Genomic DNA, 20,203 nt, shown 5'->3' on the forward strand with positions numbered 1-20,203 from the left:
TTAATTTGAAGTCTGAGAAAAGTAGTCATCTCCCCAATCATGCTCATTTCAAATTTGCTCTTCATTAAATCTGCAAACTTAACACTTAAAGATTCATCAGTAGAACTGAAAATAATGTCATCAACATATATTTGTACAATTAAAAGATGTTTATGAAAGATTTTATGAAAAAGGGTTGGATCGATTGAACCTCTTTTAAAACCTGATTCTTCGAGAAATGTTGACAATGTGGCATACCAGGCTCGGGGTGCTTGTTTCAAGCCATAGACAGCTTTCTGCAATTTAAAGTTGTGATCGGGAAATTTGGGATCTTCGAAACCTGGTGGTTGTTGGATGTATACTTCGCGATCTATCTCTCCGTGTAGGAATGCACATTTAACGTCCATTTGGAATACTTTGAAGTTCTTATGTGCAACATATGCAAGAAAGATGCAAATTGCTTCAATTCTGGCAACTGGAGCATATGTTTCATCATAGTCGATTCCTTCTTGTTGTGAATATCCTTTGACTACAAGACGTGCCTTGTTTCGACAAATGATTCCTTGATCATCAGTCTTGTTTCTGTATACCCATCTTGAACCTATAACAGTAACATCGGGTGGAGTAGGAACAAGATTCCATACGTCGTTTCTTTCAAATTCTGCTAGCTCTTCTTGCGTAGCTTTTACCAAGTCTGGATCTTTTATAGCAGAATGTATGGTTTTGGGTTCAGTCATGGATAAAAAGGCTCCAAATAAACATTCATTTGTGGATGCAGCTCTAGTCTGAATGCCTAAGTTCGGATCTCCGATGATTTGGTCTGTTGGATGATTTCTGGTCCACTTTACTAAGCGATTCTCTTCTGCTATAATAATTGGAGTTTCAGTATTCCATTGTTCTTCTCCAGGAGTTTCATCTTGGAATAGGTTTGAAGGTTCCCCCATAAATGATGCATCGAGTTGTTTTGGCTATTTGGGGATTGGGTATTTAAAGGAGGATTTGGTGTTTGTTCCAAAGAGGAAGTATGGGTTGGTGGTTCCCCCTCGAAGTGATCTGCATCATTTTGGTTTGTTTGTGGAATAACTTCACTGGGTGTTCCTGTAGGATCAATTAAAGTAGTTAGAAGTTCAGAATTGTAAGCAGTTTTTGGTTGTTCAAAAAGTAAATCAAGATCGATTTCAATGTCTATGTCAGGAGAAGGTGTTTGTTGAATTGGATTTTGAAAAATATTTTCAATCATTTTTGAACCAAAATGTTCACGATCCAATTTCCTGACATAAAATTCATCGAAATGAACATCGGTACTTTCTTCAATCACTATGGTACGTTTTTTCAGTACTCTATAAGCAGCTGAAGAAAATGAGTAACCAAGGAAAATTCCTTCGTCCGACCTTGATTCAAATTTTGAAAGGTGATCTTTATTGTTCTTTACGAAGCATCGACAATCAAAAATATGGAAAAAATTGATGTTTGGTTTTCGGTTGTTAATGACTTCATATGGTGTTTTATGAAGATGTTTATAGATTAAGGAACGATTTCGAGTGTAGCAAGCTGTGGCTATTGCTTCTGCCCAGAAGTATTGTGGCAGATCAGCGAAGATAAGCATTGATCTTGCAGCTTCACATAGAGTTCGGTTCCTTCTTTCGACAACACCGTTTTGTTGTGGAGTGTATGGGGCTGAGAAGTTATGTTCAATTCCTTTGTCTTTGAGAAATGAATCTAGAGTATTGTTTTTGAACTCTAAACCATTATCACTTCGGATTCTTCAAACAGGTCGTTTCAGCTTCAGCTCGATTTGTTTGATGAAGTTGATCATCTCTTCAGGTGCTTCTGATTTTAGTCTTAAGAAAAAGACCCAAGTAAAGCGCGAGAAACCATCAACGACAACAAGAATGTACTTCTTCCCTTGTATCGTTTGGGTTTTGGCAGGGCCACAAAGGTCTATGTGCAACAACCCTAGTGGTTCGGATATGCTAGATTATGAGATGATTTTGTGAGTGGATTTGGAAAGTTTTCCTTTTTCACATGCGGCACAAAGAGTTTCGTTATCAAGCTTCAGAAGTGGTAGCCCTCGAACAAGATCATCGCCGATTAATTTGTTCATGTAGATAGAAGACATATATCGGGTTTACCATAAATAAGATCCATGTCAAGCGGATACATGTTTCTGGCACAGTCAGAATCAACTATAACATCTTTGGTTTTGGCGTCCATGATCAAGCTTCGTTGGTTGGTGAAAAGAACTTCAAGATTGTTATCACACAGTTGAGAAACACTGATGAGGTTGTGTTTCAGGTCATCGACGAAGGCAACTTTCTTTATGGTAAAATTACCATTTGTTATGTTTCCATAACCTTTGATTTTTTCTTTCATGTTGTTGCCGAAGGTAACATCTTGATTGGTTTGTATAGGTTTGAAGTCACGTAAGTAGTTCCGGTTTCCTGTCATATGCTTGGAGCAACCACTATCAATATACCATGTATCATCATTCGGTTCTCCAGCATTAAGTACTTGCAATCAGACAGAAAGTTTAGGTACCCAAATCTGAATGGGTCCTGGTTTGTCAGTTGTTATTTTGGGTGCTTTGCTTAATGAATTTCTTTTATCATTTGACTTCACATTATTGTAATGGTTTGGTTTATAACGATGGAATGGTTGAGGTTTGATTTGATTTATCAATTTTACCCAAAATGTGATTTGTTTTTGAAAGCCTGTGGGTTGATAAGCTCTATGATTTAGTGAAAGATATCCTAGATGTGAAGGTTTGTTTGAAAAGTTTTCTTCATATCTGGGATGTGATGGGCGGTTTTGAAAAGCTTTTTGATGATGATGGTTTGAAACTTTCTGATGTGATGGTTTTTGAAAGTTCCTTGAATGATTAAAAGTGATATCTTGAAAGTGGTTTTCAAAAGGTTTTGGAAAAGGTTTTGGTTTTTGTTTGGACTCCTGTTTATGAGGTACGAAGTAGGGTTGAACTGGTTTCTTTGGTTGGTTTTCAAAAATGTTTGCCTTGATAAGTGGGATTTTGGTGACTTGAATGGATTTTTTTGCTTGTTTGTTGTTTCTTGGAGTATTTTTGTCCCAAACTAGTTTTTCCATCAATTGATGAAGTCATTGTAGGAAAAACAGTTGGTATAGAAGTACTACCATCCTCATAAGAGGAATTTTCTCCATTCAAAAAGTTTTTGAGTTTAGTGGTTCCATCGGTATGTTTGATTTGGTTAGTTAAAGAACTTGCAGAGTTTGTTTCAGAATTTACAACTCTTTTGAAAGACTTTTTGGAAACACTGAAAGCAGTATCATCTGGACTACAGTTGATAACTGTTTCGTCATCTAAATCTTCCTCATTAACAGATGTGAAAAGATATGGTAGAGTAGATTCAGAGTTTTCACAATTCGTCATGTTTTCCTGTTTTGCTTGTTCAATTTCAAAGGATTCTCTTCCAATTCCTGGTCTATAATTCGTATCAATTTTGCAAGTTCCTAAGGTGTTTGCCTTGGTGAAAATATCATCATTTAGCTTTCTGGCAACTTTGATAGAATCCATATTCTATATCAGTCTTTTATTCTCGGTTTCAAGAGAATTGATTTGTTTTAAAGAATTAGTCAACTTTTCATTTAAAACATTGTATTTGTCAGTTGATTCTTGAAAGTCTTGTTTCAACTGAAGGATTTCCATTTCTAAAACATCTTTTGTTTCAGAAGAAATGATTGACTGATTTTTTAGATCCAAATCCCTTTTCTGAATTAGGGATTGATTTAATTGTTCCAAGACGTGATTATAATCTTCTGATTTTCTTTCAACGTCTCTTTCCAATTTTCTTTTTGTTCTTATTGATTCTGCAAATTTGAGTTGCAAGGTTTGTAACTCAGATTTGCAAATATCATTATTGACCATTGTGTCGTGATATGTTTTGAGATCTGCTTCCAGACTTTTCTCAGTTTTGGTTATGTGGGACTCAAAAATTGTTTTTGAAAAACCAAGTTCAGAGATCATAGACCATACCTGTTCTATGACGTTGGGAGCTCTTGAAGGTATTTCAACACCAGCAACGAAGCAAAAGTTTGATTGTGCTTGTTCATTGTCAGCTTCGTCATCAGAAGTTGGCCAATATTCCACGCTTGGTTCATGGATTGCCATCAATGCTCTTTGGTTTTCTTGGTTTTCTTCCCTTTTTTTTTGTAAATTTTTTGAAAGGATTCTTGAACAAGTGATATTAAAATGAAATTTTTTAAAGAAAAACTTATGGAAGGTTAATAAACGCTATAACAAGTGTTTACAAAAGGGTACAAAATACATGGGTTTATGTGTAACAACCCGGAATTCCAGGTATCTTCATTGATTTGATTATTTTGTGTTTTGAGAGGGGACTCGGCGAGTTGGAGCTCAGACTCGCCGAGTAGGGTCGCGATTCTGGACACGAGATTCGTTTAGACTCGGCGAGTCCAGGATATGGACTCGACGAGTCTGCGCTGTTTAATGAAACCCTAATTTCCCGGTCCTAAGCCCTATTTAAAGGACCTTATGGCCCTCATTTGCGGCCACCTTGAACCCTAAGAACCCCCATATGACTGTGAGCCCTTGTGAGTGTATTTGGAGGCCATTTGTTCACCATTTTGTGTGATATTGCAAGAAAGGAGGGAGAGGATCAAACTTGAGGAGTTGGGGAGCTTGGACCTGTTGCTAATTCATCAAGGGAGTCTTCTTGAGGTAACTTTCAGAGCCAAACTTCGTGTTTTGTGTTGATGTGTCAAATCTAGGGTTTCTTCTTGCATTTCTTGGCTTAAATTGGAAGTATGAAAGGTTCCATGGAGATATGGAACCTAGATCTGGGCCTTAGCAGGTCCAGGAGACCCCATATGACTAGCTTTATGTCCATCCTTTTGAGTTAGAAGCTAAGGTGGTCATATTAGAGGTGGTTTCCCCAAAATAAGCCTTGTACGCATTGCATGGCAACCAAGACTGAGACTTTACGTGACAAATAAGCTTGGGAAGGCCAGATCTATGAATGGATGGAACGGATCTGACCGTAAAAGCCAGTTTTAGCTGGTGCATGGCATGGACTCGCCGAGTCTGATGAACAGACTCGACGAGTCGCTTGAAGATTGTCCTTGAGGACAACCAGTGTGTAGTCCTGACCGAGTTATGGTTGACTCAGTGAGTCAGGACGAGTTAGAGAGGGTCGACAGGTGGACTGAGTCGAGCTGGGACTCGCCGAGTTGTTCTTGAGACTCGGCGAGTTGAGTCGGGGTGGCCCCGCGACTCTCCCAGGTGGAACTCGTCGAGTCAGGGGAAGTACTTGACGAGTAAGAAGGGAATCCTATGGAGTTGGCGGATGCGTCTAGACTCGCCGAGTTGCCCTTGTGCACTCGCCGAGTCCGGTCCAGTTGACCGTTGACCGTTGACCAGAGTTGACCTATGTTTGGCTTCTTAGGGATAGTCAAACTTAGAAGATAAAAGTGTTAATAAGAGATGTATGATGTTATCGGGAGATTGTAGCTCGGCGGATCGAGCACGAGTGACTTCGGGATTTGCTAGCTTTCGATATTTACGAGGTGAGTCTTCTCACTATACTGTACCCGGAAGGGTTTGACTGTGTGACCGGAAGGTCGGATATGATATGAGATATATGTGCTATATGTGATAAGTTAGTTGTTATACGTGCTATGTATGTTATGAGGGTCGGAAGGCGATTATGTTATGGGCCGGAAGGCGATTATGTTATGGGCCGGAAGGCGTTGTGAGTCTTGGACCGTAAGGTTGGCGTGGGTAGGACCGGAAGGTTTACCCAGCAGGGACGGAAGTCCCCTGAGACACATGGACCGGAAGGTCAGGGCCTGGAAAGGCGTATGTGCGTAAGTTGTATTTTGGGGAACTCACTAAGCAATTATGCTTACAGTTGTTGTGTACGTGTTTCAGGTACTAGCGAGGACCGTGGGAAGGCGCCGACGTGATCTGTACACACTGATAGATGTTTTGTGATCTTGGGATTCGTACGATTTGTATTCTGTTATGACACATGGAATGTTTATGCCTTGTTTTGAATGAAAATACTTTATTTTGAAATGAAAAATTTGTTTGAAAAATTACGTTGTTACATTATGTATTTGTATTTGAGGTACTTTTGGGTAAAAACATGCACACGGGTCATGTAAGATAAGGCACAAGTGACACGGGTCGTGTAGGAGGGTTTTGGAGGGTTTTCTTGATGAATGATGCTGACACGGGGTGTGTTGATTTAGCCTTGCTAAACACGGGGCGTGTTCATGATGTTGATGCTGACACGAGGCGTGTCAGATTTAGCCTTGGATTGAACACGGGGCGTGTTGAGGTACAGAAGCATGGAGAAGGCAATCAGAGGGCAACACGGGGCGTGTTGATTTTGGCTTGGTTTTAACACGGGGCGTGTTCGTGTCTGAGTCAATTTCAGGATTTTTGTGATTTGAAGGTAAGTTTTGTCTGTGATGTTTTTGGCTAGGGTAATGGAGTTATGATGTTTTGAGGATGTTTTCAAGGTTGTTTAGAGGTTGGAAGGAGTTTAAAATAAGGTGGTAAAGGTGGTGGAATTTCTATGAAGATGATGATGAATAGTGATGGGTTTTGTGGTTGATCTTGATGCAGAAGGTTTTAGGTTGTTTCATGGTTGTGTTTTGTTGTTTTGATGTAAGGAAAGTGTTTGGTGGTGTATGATGTGATGAACAAAGGTGGTGAAGATGAAAAACCTTTAGTTTCAATGAAGAAGATGAAGATGGTTGATGGTGTTCTTCATTTCATTGTTGATGATCTTGGTGTTCTTCACTTAGCTTCTTGTTTGATCTTGGTGTTCTTCATTTAGCTCCAGGGATGAAGATTGAGAGGGTGTAGTTTTACAAAGGAAAACTCACTATATCATATCTATCTTTCTTACTCTCTTCTATTATCTCCAACTCAAACACACACTACATACACATGTATATATATGAGAAACAAATATCTTGTAGTAGTGCACTTGAGTGTAAGTTGAAAGATGATGTAGAGGCTGCAAGTTGATGTAGGAGTAGGAGCAAAAAAACGTGTGAATGGGTTTAGCTTCTTTATCTTTGACTTTTGTTGACTTCCTCTTTGTTTGACTATTCAACACATATACAACATATATATAATACATATATACATATATAATACATACATATGTATATAATACATATATATATATATATATATATATTTATACGTATATATATATATATATATATATATATATATATATATGTGTGTATATATATATATATATATATATATATATATATATATATATATATTCTTGAAACTGTTTAGTCACACATATGTGTTTTCGTATTTTCCGTTTTATCACGCATTCTTGCAACCTGAAATAACTGATAATATTTGTTAGATTGTATAAAAACAGTTCATCTTATTTCAGTGATGGTCACATACAAGGTTACATAAGAACATTTTCAATACTATCCACCGCCGATCATATGTTGGAAGTAAGTATGAAAGAAGATTGTCAAGAGTTGGTTGTATTTTGTCTAAGGAGTTAGGCATAACAACAGTTTGCTACGCCATTCATGAGTACTTCTGAAATAAGATTGAAGTATTGGATCAACCCGCGCTCACTTGAATTACTTCATGGAATTTATCACGAGTAATTGTGAGACGATAATACCATATAGTCTTCAAACTAAGATATATGAGTTGTTGACTATGAGTTGGTTGTGCATTGATGGCATAAAACACATCAGTAACTTGGTGTTATAAAACATGTCGTTGTGCATGATTTAATGAGTAGTTAGTACAAGCATATAATGCCAAAGTTTATCTGTTTCTTTTATCCTAAGAGGATTAAAAGCGATATCTAGGCCCCTCGATGATTTTTGTTGACCTATGTACCGGCCCGGTCAGAACTAAATTGATGCGTTCAATTATGTTCTATGTCAAACATATCGGAAATCAGGAAACTAATTGCAGGACAATAAGTATGACTATGTTCCATGTATTTGTCCGCTGATATCTTGAAGAATAGAGGAATATATGATCACTTATCTAAGGACAGTCACTGATTGGGTCAGAGTTCGACAACGGATTTTGGAAGCTACGATTGCTAATCATATATTGAAGTTACATTGGCAATTATAGTTAGTAGACTTATCTAAGTGGGAGACTGTTGGATTTAGTGTCTATGCCCATAACTATATCTGGTATGTACTTGACCCGATAGCAGCATGGTCTTTTTAGGTTACCTTCACCAGTGCAGTTTGAAAGAATGAAAATTTAAGAATAAGGTTATTGATGATTTGTTAATATATTATAAGTATAATATATTAATTGAGAAATCATCTTATTTGGTTAATATTGGTCAAGAATTAATTTGGAATTAATTTAGTGGTCAATAGAGACTAACTAAATATATGGGGTTGATTATGTAAATCAATCATTCTTATAGTGTGTGCCAAAGATCCATTAGGGTGTTCTAAATAGTTCATGGATAGTCCATGAAGCTTTAACCCATGGAGCCTAAGGGACATGGAAGGTCATGGTGCATTAGGGTTTCATGGATGAAACACTAGAGTTTGAAAGACTATATAAAGAAGCCACTTGAGCCAAAATTCAGTTAACCATATCATACTAAGAGTGTGAGCCTATTTCAAGCATAGCAAACCTATTCTTTAAAAGCCTTCTTTGGATTTGGTATTTGTAACACATTAGAGGCATTACATTTGAGGTGCTCAAGCTTCCAAGTCCAAGAACTACACAAGAAGTAAGAGATCTAACTAGTTGTTATGTTCAATTGTATGCTAGTTAAGTTGTGTGCTTTGGAAATTTCAAAAATGCATGTATAATTAGAGAAAACATAGTTCCAAAACATCTAGGGTTGTATGTGCACCATATGAATGTTATAGTGCTTAAAACCCAACACCCTTATCTAAAGGACACGTTATTGACTAGGTTAGAGTTTAACAACAACTTTTGAGAGCTATGATTGCTAGGATTTTGGAGTTACATCGGCATTATTAGACTTATCCAAGTGGGAGACTGTTGGATTATGTGTCTGAGACCATAACTATAATTGGTATGTACTTGACCTAATAGTAGCATGATCCTTTTGGGTTGCCTTCACCAGAGCAATTTGATAGGATGGATATTTGAGAAAGAGGTTATTTGTGATTTATTAATATATTATATGAATAATATATAATTATTTAATTGGAATTGATCAAAAATTAATTTGGAATTAATTTAGTGATCAAAAGAGACTGTTTAATTTTACACGGACTGATTAGGTAAATCAATAATACTTATAGTTTGGGCTAATGATCCATGTTGATTAGGGATGGGCTAAGTCTATTTGAGCGTTCGTGAAGAGTTAGTCCAAAGGGCCTATAATATGGATTATTAGCATATTTAAAGGTGTAAGTAAATTAGGGTTTTATGTAAGAAACCTTATGGATTCCACACTATAAATTGAACCCGTAGCCTTCCCAAAAATCGGTCAATCATTCCCAAGGTAAAACCCTAGCTGATTTTGGTGCTTCATAACCTCTCTCTCATAAGCCGCTTCTTGATTTTGGTTTTTGTGACTTATTTGAGGTATTACATTTGAGATACTAAGCTCTTGGAAGGCCAAGTCCGACAAGCTACAATAAAGAGGTATTCATCTAACTTGTTTTATGTTGTAAATCTCAAAATTGTATGCTAGTTAGCGTTCATGCTTTGGATAAATGAAAATTTCATGCATAACTTGAGAAAACTTAGATCCAAAGCATTAGTGTTGTATGTGCACCATAGGATTGTTATAATGCTCAAAGCCCATCAATAAGATCTAACATTTAGCAAAATACTGAAATAGTTTCATAGATTAGAACTACTTGTTTTCGGTTACAAAGGTTAGAAAAAGTACCAACTGTGTAAGGTTAGAAATGGAAATGAAATGAAAATTTTCTAAACACGTAGCGATAAATACTTACAGTACAACAACTATTCCAAAAAATTCCTAACCCTACCCTAGGGCACAAGCCACCCTAAATGAATGACTAGCGTCCTAAGAAAAAAAATCAAGTAGCGAACCGGTTCTTCAAAATTCTCCTAAAGTTGGTGCTGCTCCTGCTCAAAAACAAAAGCAATGTACTCGGCTGCATCCAACCGACTCTGCATAACCTGAGACCAATACTCTAGGTCCCTGATACAGGAACTCAAGGCATTTTCCTCAGTACAAATAGCACCCGTATGGTGGTAAATGGTCTGGATGGCTTCTGAATCATCCTTCTCCTCCTTCTCGAGCCTTTCGACTCGTCGCTCAGTCGCCCTAGAGGTAGTACCTGAAGCTTTAACTAACCCCTCCAGGTACTGGACTCGGTTTGCTAATCTGTTGTCTTGAGTTATCTAGTGACCAATCGGGCCGTCCTCGGGGTTACCCCCAGATGGTGCACGTATCGGAGACTGAGAAGACTCGCTTCTCTTTATTCGTGGAGGATAATTAGTAGTCCTCCTCTTGCTAAGCATCTTGGCAAGTCAGGCTGGTCTAAGGGGTGAATTCGGTTTATTTTTCTGACCACTAATGGATCTGGAAAGCTAGGAGAAAGTGTCTAGGTGAGACATTAGAGGAACACTCATACTCGGAGTCCTCATCTACAGGAGAATCATGCCGTGTCAGTGGTACGACTGATAATACAACATAGGTGTAAAGGGTGATAGAGTAGGGATAGGCTCCTCATTAGTGAAGCTCTCATCGCCCTCTTCTGGACCGTCATCTTCCAGCTGATCTTGTACGTCCTTAAGTATACCCTCATCATCAGACTCTGTGACCTCCTATCGATGGTCTTCGTCTTCCGAAGGGTCTTCCTCTTCATCCTCTGAAGGGTCTTCCTCTTCGGTGGGGTCAGGTGGGACGTCTTTAGGAAAATATGGGTCTCTAGCTAAGTGCATCAAGGCCTCTTGAGGATCATCGGGATCTGCAGGGTTAATCCCAACTCGATGGTCGTCAGCCATCTGCATCAAGGGGTTCGAAATTTTTTAAGTATGCTAGATATGAGTTTTAATTCTATAAGTGCTTTAAAACTGTGTAAAAGTTTTAAAGTTGGCATAGGGATTCTATGGTACTAGGTATCTGCAATGTATCTTAAGAACATCCTTCAATCCCTAAAACTCTCAGCCACTGTAGTCTATCAAACTCATCGCTCAAGGTTAGTTGTGCACCGACCCGACCATAAATAACACAGCGTACATTCTAGGGTTACTTATGGTATGAATTATATACGATACTAACTTTTTTTAGGCGTTTGACCTAAAGGGTTGAGTTGGTAGTTTTAGTTGAGGGTATGTTAGAATTTTTTTTTGTTAAGTGTTCTCATCGTGCGTCATAGTATATATAAAACTCTTATATATTATTGTTGATGAGATTTGTAGTATTATTAGTTTTTTTTTTATACTCCAAGACTACCAGGCACGAATTAGGGCTAGACAGGAAGCATTGGAGGGCAGGACCATTTTAGAATTTAAGTCGTTCTGAAATCCAGCAACCAAAGTGGCCTTTCAAACCAGTTACCTCTCCTTTGAGTAGTCGAGAAGTAGTGTAATCATTACTAATACTTTTATTAGGAGCCTATAACTATAGTAGTATTTGCTTTTTCGAGGATACGATTACTCTAAGCTAATTTGGCTCTGATACCAATCTGCCACATCCCCAACCGAGGTGACGGAACATGCCGGGCTGTGCGACTTAGATCATGAATCACAAACGTTTATTATGAAATTTCAGTTTATCAGACATATTAACTAGGATTACAGTTTGTGTATGTGATTTGTTTGAGATTTCCCACAATGGAAAATAAGATACCATTTCGTAACTTGTGGTAATTACAATGACATTATATATTTAGGAAAACATGCATTACACTCAATAGATTAAGTTACAAAGAGGTTCACGATGAACTGACTGTTAGCGGATTTAGACCTAAATTTCGGAATGTCACAAGATATTACTAGTCAAACAAGCTTTAACTGAATTGCAAAAAATCAAAAAGAAAATTATGTGAGGTTTTGAATAAGTTGTAGGTTCAATAAAAAAACTTGCAAAAATAAAATAAAACTAATCAAAAAAGAATCTTCGAACCTATGGTGAAAATTTGTGTTTATGCATGTATTAATATGGTCTCTCCATATATATATATATATATATATATATATATATATATATATATATATATATATATATATATATATATATATATATATATATATATATATATATATATATATATATATATATATATATATATGAAGTGTGATTTGGTTTTTTATTGTTTTTGCAAGATTAGAAACTGCACCACATCGAACATTTCAGTTTCTGCAAACTAAAAACTGCACCTTCATTTTCATTTTGGTTTTAGTTAATCGGTTTATGTGGTTTTTGAGTTTTTTTGATTTGCGGTTCAGTTTTTTTCTCACCCTAATTATTGCAATACTCATGAGTACTTAAATGCAAATTTAAGTATTGGATAAACCTGTGCTTAGAAATTACTTCATGGATTCAATCACGAGTAACTCTAAGATGATAATATCTTTTATTCTTCAAGCAAAGATGCATAGTTTACAATTTGCAAGTCTGTTGTGAATTGGTATTATGTAAATGCATCTGTCACTTGATGTTATAAAATGTAGTTCCATGTATGGAATGATAAGTAAAGGTTATACTTATGTAATAAAATTTTATTAGTTCCTTTTTCATTAAGATGAAAGGTGATATCTTTGGGTTCTTCGGTGATTTGATGTTGACATTCATGTGCAAGGTCTCGCTCGGACTAAATTAATATGTTCAATCGGTAGTCTAAATCCAGTCATAATAAATCGAAAATCAGAAAACAAAATCTTGGACTATGAGATTCATGTATATCCATGTCTTGTGTCCATATGGTATCTTGTAGAATGAATGAATAACTAATCACTTACCTAAGTGCCAATGTTTGATTATATCGGAGTTTGGCAGTGACTGTGGAAAACACACTTTGTCGGTTATTCATGGTCTATATTAGTAATTGTAGTTGATAACTTGTCCAAGTGGGAAACTATTGGAATAGGTGTTTAATAACACAACTAAATTATTCAAGGTCATAACTAAACATATATAAGTTTATGGAAAAAGTGAAGTCTATTCTAGGTTGCTCTCAATAACTAGAAATAGATTGAAATGACTTTAGGAGAAAGATAAAATGATTTGTTAGTTTATTATATGATTCATAAATTAATCATGGAGAGAGTTGAGTTTCTTCACTCAACCTCAATTTTGGGGATTCAAGAACACCTCATAAGCTTCAAGTTTATGATGATGAAGGCTGATGTTGGATGGGCTTTTGATAGAAGATCTTTCTAGAGAGAATCTAAGAAGTGTTTGGAGAGGTAAAAGAGGATGTCTATGGGTGTATGATGTGGTTGGCTACATGGAAGGGAAAATGAGAAGGAAAGACTTTTCTAGGTAAGTGTATATTTTTGTAAAAGCTGGTTGTTAGTTTTTATAAAAATGGAATAAAGGTTATAAGATATAAATGTTTAATTATGATAGTATTTGAAATATGTATAATAAATATGTGTATAGTTTTTTAACTTATAATCATTTTAGAATTGAAATATATTGAATTTGTTTAATTAATAAACTAGTTAAATACTTAATTAATTTAATTAAACATTTAGAGCAATTTATTTATTCCTACATTTTACATCTTGAGTAAATATATTTTGTAAGATGTTATGCGATTTTCATTTACGGTACTTTATAACATTTGTAAATCATCCACATATCAATGTGATTATTAAGTATTGTAACGACTCTGTTTCACGCAAGATTCGTTATAGTCTGTAATCATCTTGGTCAATTATTACAATCTTTTTATGATCAAATAAGAAAAGATTATTCTTATATTTCTGTGCTTATGTATTTTGTATGATATTTTATGAAAATTATATAAGTATTGAATACTGAATTAAACGAGATTAAAATATGTGCCGAAAATAAAATATTGTTTAGGAAAAATAATCTTAGCCTAGTTATAGTATATATAATAAGGATTTCGGAGATATACGGAATGTTCAAATCTGGCATAGAACGGAGAAGTTATGGTACTTTGGAGTTTCACGTTTAATCTGATTTGGCTACGGATGTCGCAAAATAGTAAATCGGAGATATATCTCTTATTAGCTTAAGAGATATAAACGAAAGTCGTAGTTGCCGTTAATCTGAGAGTATGTATATAGAGAACGTCCAAATATAACTTCGTATGAGGAAATTATGATTTTTCGAAGTTTCAGCACAATAGTATGTGACTCAAAAACCGAGATTGAATTTAGTCGATTGTTAGGAAAAACAATATAAATGAGAGTTGAAGATTTTTTCCATACATATCTATCAATATAAAGACAGTTAAGAACGGATATCGTATTAGAGAGTTATGATTTTTACACGAAATGTAACAGTCTAAGCATATAAAAATATAACTTTTAAAATAAATTCAAAATTACTCGACGAAGTCTAAATGAAAGTTGTAGATCTTATCGATAGCTATGCGTGGATATAAAACCCGCTGAAAACAAAGTTCATTTGAGCAAGTTATGATTTTTCTTAAGAAATCAGGAAAATTTGCGCGTAGCCATGCGCACAGAATGGATGGGTAGCACACACTGACACACCGCCCAAAGTGTGACATGTGGCACCAAAGGAAATTGATACGTTTCCACCTTCGACCATATGTGTGGTGTGCAGGGGACATAGCTGCGCGACACACACTCATTTTATGCTTATAAATTGACATGATTTTCAGGTTAACCGTCACCCCCTCATTCAATTTCTCTATGAATCTCTTTGAGCTTTTTAGCCCTTTTTACTCCCTAGTTCTCGGCTACTTCAGCGAACCCCTGTGGTATCAGATATCTGGAGAATAGAAGCTCTCAGGTCAGATTTCTACGCGTATAATTCCTGGTTTCCGTTAGATTACTCTATAAGTCAAGCTACACTTATTTATTTTAAGTGTAAATTTTAATTATAGTCATAGTCATTGTTATGTATCTTTAAATAAGATTTATCAATGACTCAATTCATTATATTGATTGATATAGTTCCAATAGTGATATCTAAGCTTGATTTAGTAAGGGGTTCGATATGATCCTACTTGGTTATTCATTACTTGATAGATCTTGATGTACACATTAGGATTGTTGAGGAATCTAGGCTTTATATAAGGATTATGAAACTAGACAAAGACGTAGCATTATATACATCTAGGTCTATTGGAAAAGTGTTTAGGCGAAGTGTTGCCCTAACTTCGCGTCACCTACTTTTGTCAGGTGAGTGTGTAGTTACTATCAAGTGCATAATAATAAATAAAGTATTTATACTTAGGAAAATTATATATTACCTGAATTATCTGTATTCTGTGTTATGTATATAACTATGATAGTATTTCTCATTACGAACTGTATTGGATATAATTACCTTTAGTATAGTATGCATTAGTTATAATAGGACTTGTATAAGCTATTTAGTTCCAAATAATTTGGGTATTGATTAGGTCTCATTCTGGGGTAAAGTGTGAGATCAGAACGAAGTGTCGTATTCCTTTTCTTTCTTGGATGACCAGAAATGGTGGGTCTAGATCAGACAACTGATAAGTATGTTTGGGTCATCAACCAAAGTAGATGACAACACTTGACTATCCTAGGCAGTCTAGTGAATTATGTTACTAGTGTAGACTTATAACCCATAGACACAGATAAGTTATTTCTCAATAACTCTGAACATTGGTGGCCTTTATATGACTTACACTGGCTATGGACTCCCCTAGCCATGTAGTCAACCAGATACTCAAACTGTTTATTTGGTAGGGTGATTCCTCTATATAATCGTTGTCCTAGGAATTGTGAGAATTACTTAGGCTGGGTAGAATGTCTTAAGGATATTTATGTCAGATTTTATATACCTATATTATCTGTCAATGATTGTTTGCAGGAATGATATTATGATTTATTATCATTAAATTGTTATGGGCATGAAAACCCCTACCCATCTCACTTGGTTTCCAAAACGTGACCCACTCATTTTATGTGCATAACAGGTAGTGGATGTAAGGCTGCTAATGCTTAGTTAGGATGCCAAGTGAAATAAGAGATGTGTCTGCTATAGTATTTTAGGACCTTTTATATATTTACGTTACAATGTATGTTTCGATATGAACGATGACATTGGAACCAATTGAGTGGTTTAAAAAATTATAATCGATGAAATTGTTAATCTTGACTAATTATTATGCCTGATTTTTTTTCACATATTGAGACACATGATCACTTGTTTATTATGTGTCCTATGACATCTTGTATTTACAGTGTTACGACAAGATGGCGAAATTTAGACAATCATCAATTCATGATGTCTAGAGATTGAATCTAAAGAGTATAACATGGGTCTCATGGTGGTGCAACAAATAAGTTTGATACTACGTCATTCTAACTAACTGTTCAGTGCTTTGGTCTTTTCAGAACGTGCTACTTTTGGTACATAAAACCTAGAAAAAATGTTGATATGTCTACTAAGATTTTATCACAAGCCTATTTTTGGTTTTTTAATAAGAAAATGTTAAAGTTCAAAATGAATTGGGTTGGTTCGTTATGAAACCTAAATTAAACATTTGTATTGTTGTGTGTGTGTGTGTGTGTTTTGTATTTTTCACAGCTTTTTCTAGATTTTTAATATCAATTGAGTGGTTTAAAAAATTATAATCGATGAAATTGTGAATGGCTACCAACAGTAATACATTGTAAAAAAATAGTAAATCGGAAACTTCATAAATCATTCAAATAACATGAAGTCATAAATTATATAAATGCCTTAGTTATTACAAATCAACAATCTAGTATTACAAACTTGGTACCTCAAATTAATCAAACACAAAACAAACCATTTAGATCAACATCAAGAACCACTCGCTAAAGATTGAGTTGTCTCGAATGACTTTCTTCTAACCAAAAGACAATTGATTTTTGACGGTTGAGCATGAGTATTATCTACTGTGCATATTACAAAGTCTGGTCGATGAAGTGCCAAAGTTAATCGGTCTTTTTTAGGTTCTAATTCAGTGGCATCCAAAAGAACATGCCAAGAATTTCGACGAGCCTCTGAAATCCAATGCATAGAGTAACTAGTGCCATTGATGTAGGCTGGGTATGCAAAAAGCCCTTTTGGACTGTATTTACACTTTCGTCTAAAATATTGACTAAGTTGTGACCCTTTAATACGTAGATCCAACCATGACTCAGGAGCAGCTATGACTTTCGATTCCTTCTTTCCCACAAATTCTTTAACCGGATCTTCTTTTTCATTAATAATCGTCATGTAATAATTCCCTTTAAAAAAGGGGTATGATTCCCCTATCATCACCATTGCTTCTATAAAAGTAGGTGTGAATAACACAAGATACTCATCTTCTTGTAGCCCACAGTTTTGTAAGGCCTTATTCCGAACTTGGATCTCCGGAATGGAGATGAAATTACCTTGGAATGATGACTTTTTGTTTAAGGTTTCCAGCAACCTCGAAGGCTCTAACTGCGTTCCATCAAGATCATTTGTAGCACTAAAGGAAGACGGTGAAGAAGAGTCTTTTATAGTAATAACTCTAGGGGAATACTTTCTTTTTTCGTCACTCATATTTGCTTCCAAACTTGACTCATCCTTGCTACAAAGATTGTAGAGATCAATTTTGTCACCCTCTTCGAGTACAAGTCCATTACAATATTCAGGGTATTTTGCAAAGATATATTGCTTCACATACTCCATTTCTTGTGGTGTGATTGGGCCTGACCATCTCAGATCAAGCCCGTGGAGGGTAGATATGGCTTCAGCAACTAGATGTGCTGGAAACACCGTATGTGCTTTCTGTATATAATATTTGTAAACAAATAAGACTATATATATATATATATATATATATATATATATATATATATATATATATATATATATATATATGTGATCAAGATACAATAAGAAGTAAATATTTGGTATGAAGGGTAAGAAATAACAATTTGCATGTTATTTTTTTAACCAACGAAATAAATCATTATATGGTACAAAAATAACATGATTCATAAAAAAACATTCTGAAAAAGGATTAATGATTCATTTTTTATTGAATTAAGTTTTGATTCACTTTTTAGACAACTTGAATGAATCATCGCAAAAATGGATCATCAATGTGTTTTTTGAAAATCAAATTATTTTTGTATTATGTAAAGATTCATTTTGTTTATTCGACAAAAATCTTACAAATTATGCACTTTTTACTTTTCTTACCAAATATTTATTTCTTTATATATATATATATATATATATATATATATATATATATATATATATATATATATATATATATATATATATATATATATATATATAAAAGTCATATCGGGTGAGGATTAAAAACTAAGTGAGGACTATAAAGACAAATCCTTGACGCATGATTGAAAAACAAAAAGGTTAATATCTGATTTTACTTATCGTGAACATCTCGAAAGATGATATGTCGTTTTAGTAATTAAGTACGAGATATTGATAATTTTAGCAAAAGGTTCTTAAAAAATTTAGTTTTTCTACAAAATGAGCACAATCATGAAAATTAAGAGATACTTTTACTCATGATATATATATATATATATATATATATATATATATATATATATATATATATATATATATATATATATATATATATAGGGTTAGGTTATTTTGTTTTCACTATCTATTGTGTGAATGTATGACTGATTCTGGACCAATAATTTTAGTTATTTTAAGAAAGTAATTAATGCATATTACACGTTGAAGATATAATAGGTATTAATTACATCTTCAGCATTTAATAAGCATTAATTACTTTCTTAAAATAATTAAAATGATTGGTCCAGAATCAATCATAATCATACAGTCACAGAATAGATGATGAAAACATTTGAACCTAACTCTCTCTCTCTCTCTCTCTCTCTCTATATATATATATATATATATATATATATATATATATATATATATATATATATATATATATATATATATATATATATATATAATAGAAGAATTAGAAGAAAATAAGAACTTGCCTTCATAACCATGCTTGTTGGTCGGCTTCCATTGTTTTGATTAGGCGAATTTGGCAAAGAATCTAATAATGACTTCCCAATTTCGCTTTCATCCATCTCCTTATCAAGTTCGAAGCAGAAATTCACTGTTACATGATTTTTAAGAAAAAATAAGCATTAAATTTTCCATGCCCAACAACTATGTTTAAGATTGCCTAAAGTTTTTCAGTTACAAACCCAGTCGCCAATATAATACATAAATAGACAGACAACAAAAATTAAGTTATTTTCCTGATATTTTGAATACACTAACAGGTGAAATTTTTGTTTACCATACGATTATTCCTTTATAGTAACTATAATACAGTCCACAATAGATAAATACAAGATTCAATACTATCATCTGTAGGCTGGTATAAAAATATTACTCGAATTGTAATTTCAAATTTTAATATTTACCTTAGTTTCTTGTTGTAAGATCGATCGTCCGTTCCTCAAGGTTTCCTCCCATGTTTATTGATGGTATTAAGGAAGAAGAAAAGGAGAATAGAAGAAGGGAAGGAAAGGAGGTTGCAAGGACTATGGCTGGCGTCAATCATATGAACACAACAAACATTTCTCATATATTAATAAAATCAAGGAGACAACAAATAAAAAATACTGACAATGGGCGTCAGCTGGCCCTCATTTGAATTATTCCAATATTTAAGTTCTATAATACCATTTAAATAAGACCAAATTACATAAACGGTCTTTGTGGTTTCTTGAAAATTGCAGTGTTGGTCCTTTTTGATGAATATTCTCATCGTGAGTCCTTTTTTTATTTTGAGCAAAAAGATTCCGGGTCATTATATATATATATATATATATATATATATATATATATATATATATATATATATATATATATATATATATATATATATATAAGAGAGAGAGAGAGTGTTATATTCAAATGAGAATATTTTTGAGATTGAAAACATTTGAGAACAAATTTATAATTTAAAAAAAAACTCATATCCCACCCACCCCCACTCCACCATTCTATCTAGACGTATCGTTTCTCATCGGACCACCATTAAGGCCACCAGACAACCATTGAGGTCACCAGACCTC

At 34.6% G+C, this 20,203-nt stretch overlaps 1 protein-coding gene across 1 annotated transcript; it reads right to left on the minus strand.

Moving 5' to 3' along the window:
* Nucleotides 1-16,788: 16,788 nt before the first annotated feature.
* On the minus strand, nt 16,789-19,711 carry LOC111886992 (uncharacterized). Its single transcript, XM_023883227.3, has 3 exons — nt 19,547-19,711; nt 19,109-19,233; nt 16,789-17,891 (listed from the first exon to the last, which is right to left on the minus strand). Exons 2-3 carry the CDS (start codon nt 19,202-19,204, stop codon nt 16,932-16,934), a joined length of 1,056 nt encoding a protein of 351 aa, XP_023738995.1. The 5' UTR covers nt 19,205-19,233; nt 19,547-19,711; the 3' UTR covers nt 16,789-16,931.
* Nucleotides 19,712-20,203: the final 492 nt, after the last annotated feature.

This window comes from Lactuca sativa, chromosome 4 (genome assembly GCF_002870075.4).
Source record: "Lactuca sativa cultivar Salinas chromosome 4, Lsat_Salinas_v11, whole genome shotgun sequence".
Taxonomy (NCBI): Eukaryota; Viridiplantae; Streptophyta; class Magnoliopsida; order Asterales; family Asteraceae; genus Lactuca; species Lactuca sativa.

What these genes read in the sequence shown, in the direction of transcription:
- LOC111886992 (XM_023883227.3), bottom strand. Translation starts at nt 19,204, where the DNA reads ATGGATGAAAGCGAAATTGGGAAGTCATTATTAGATTCTTTGCCAAAT. An exon ending in CAACAAGCATGGTTATGAAG is followed by an intron (nt 17,892 to 19,108) that starts GCAAGTTCTTAT and finishes TATTATATACAG; the next exon opens with AAAGCACATACGGTGTTTCC.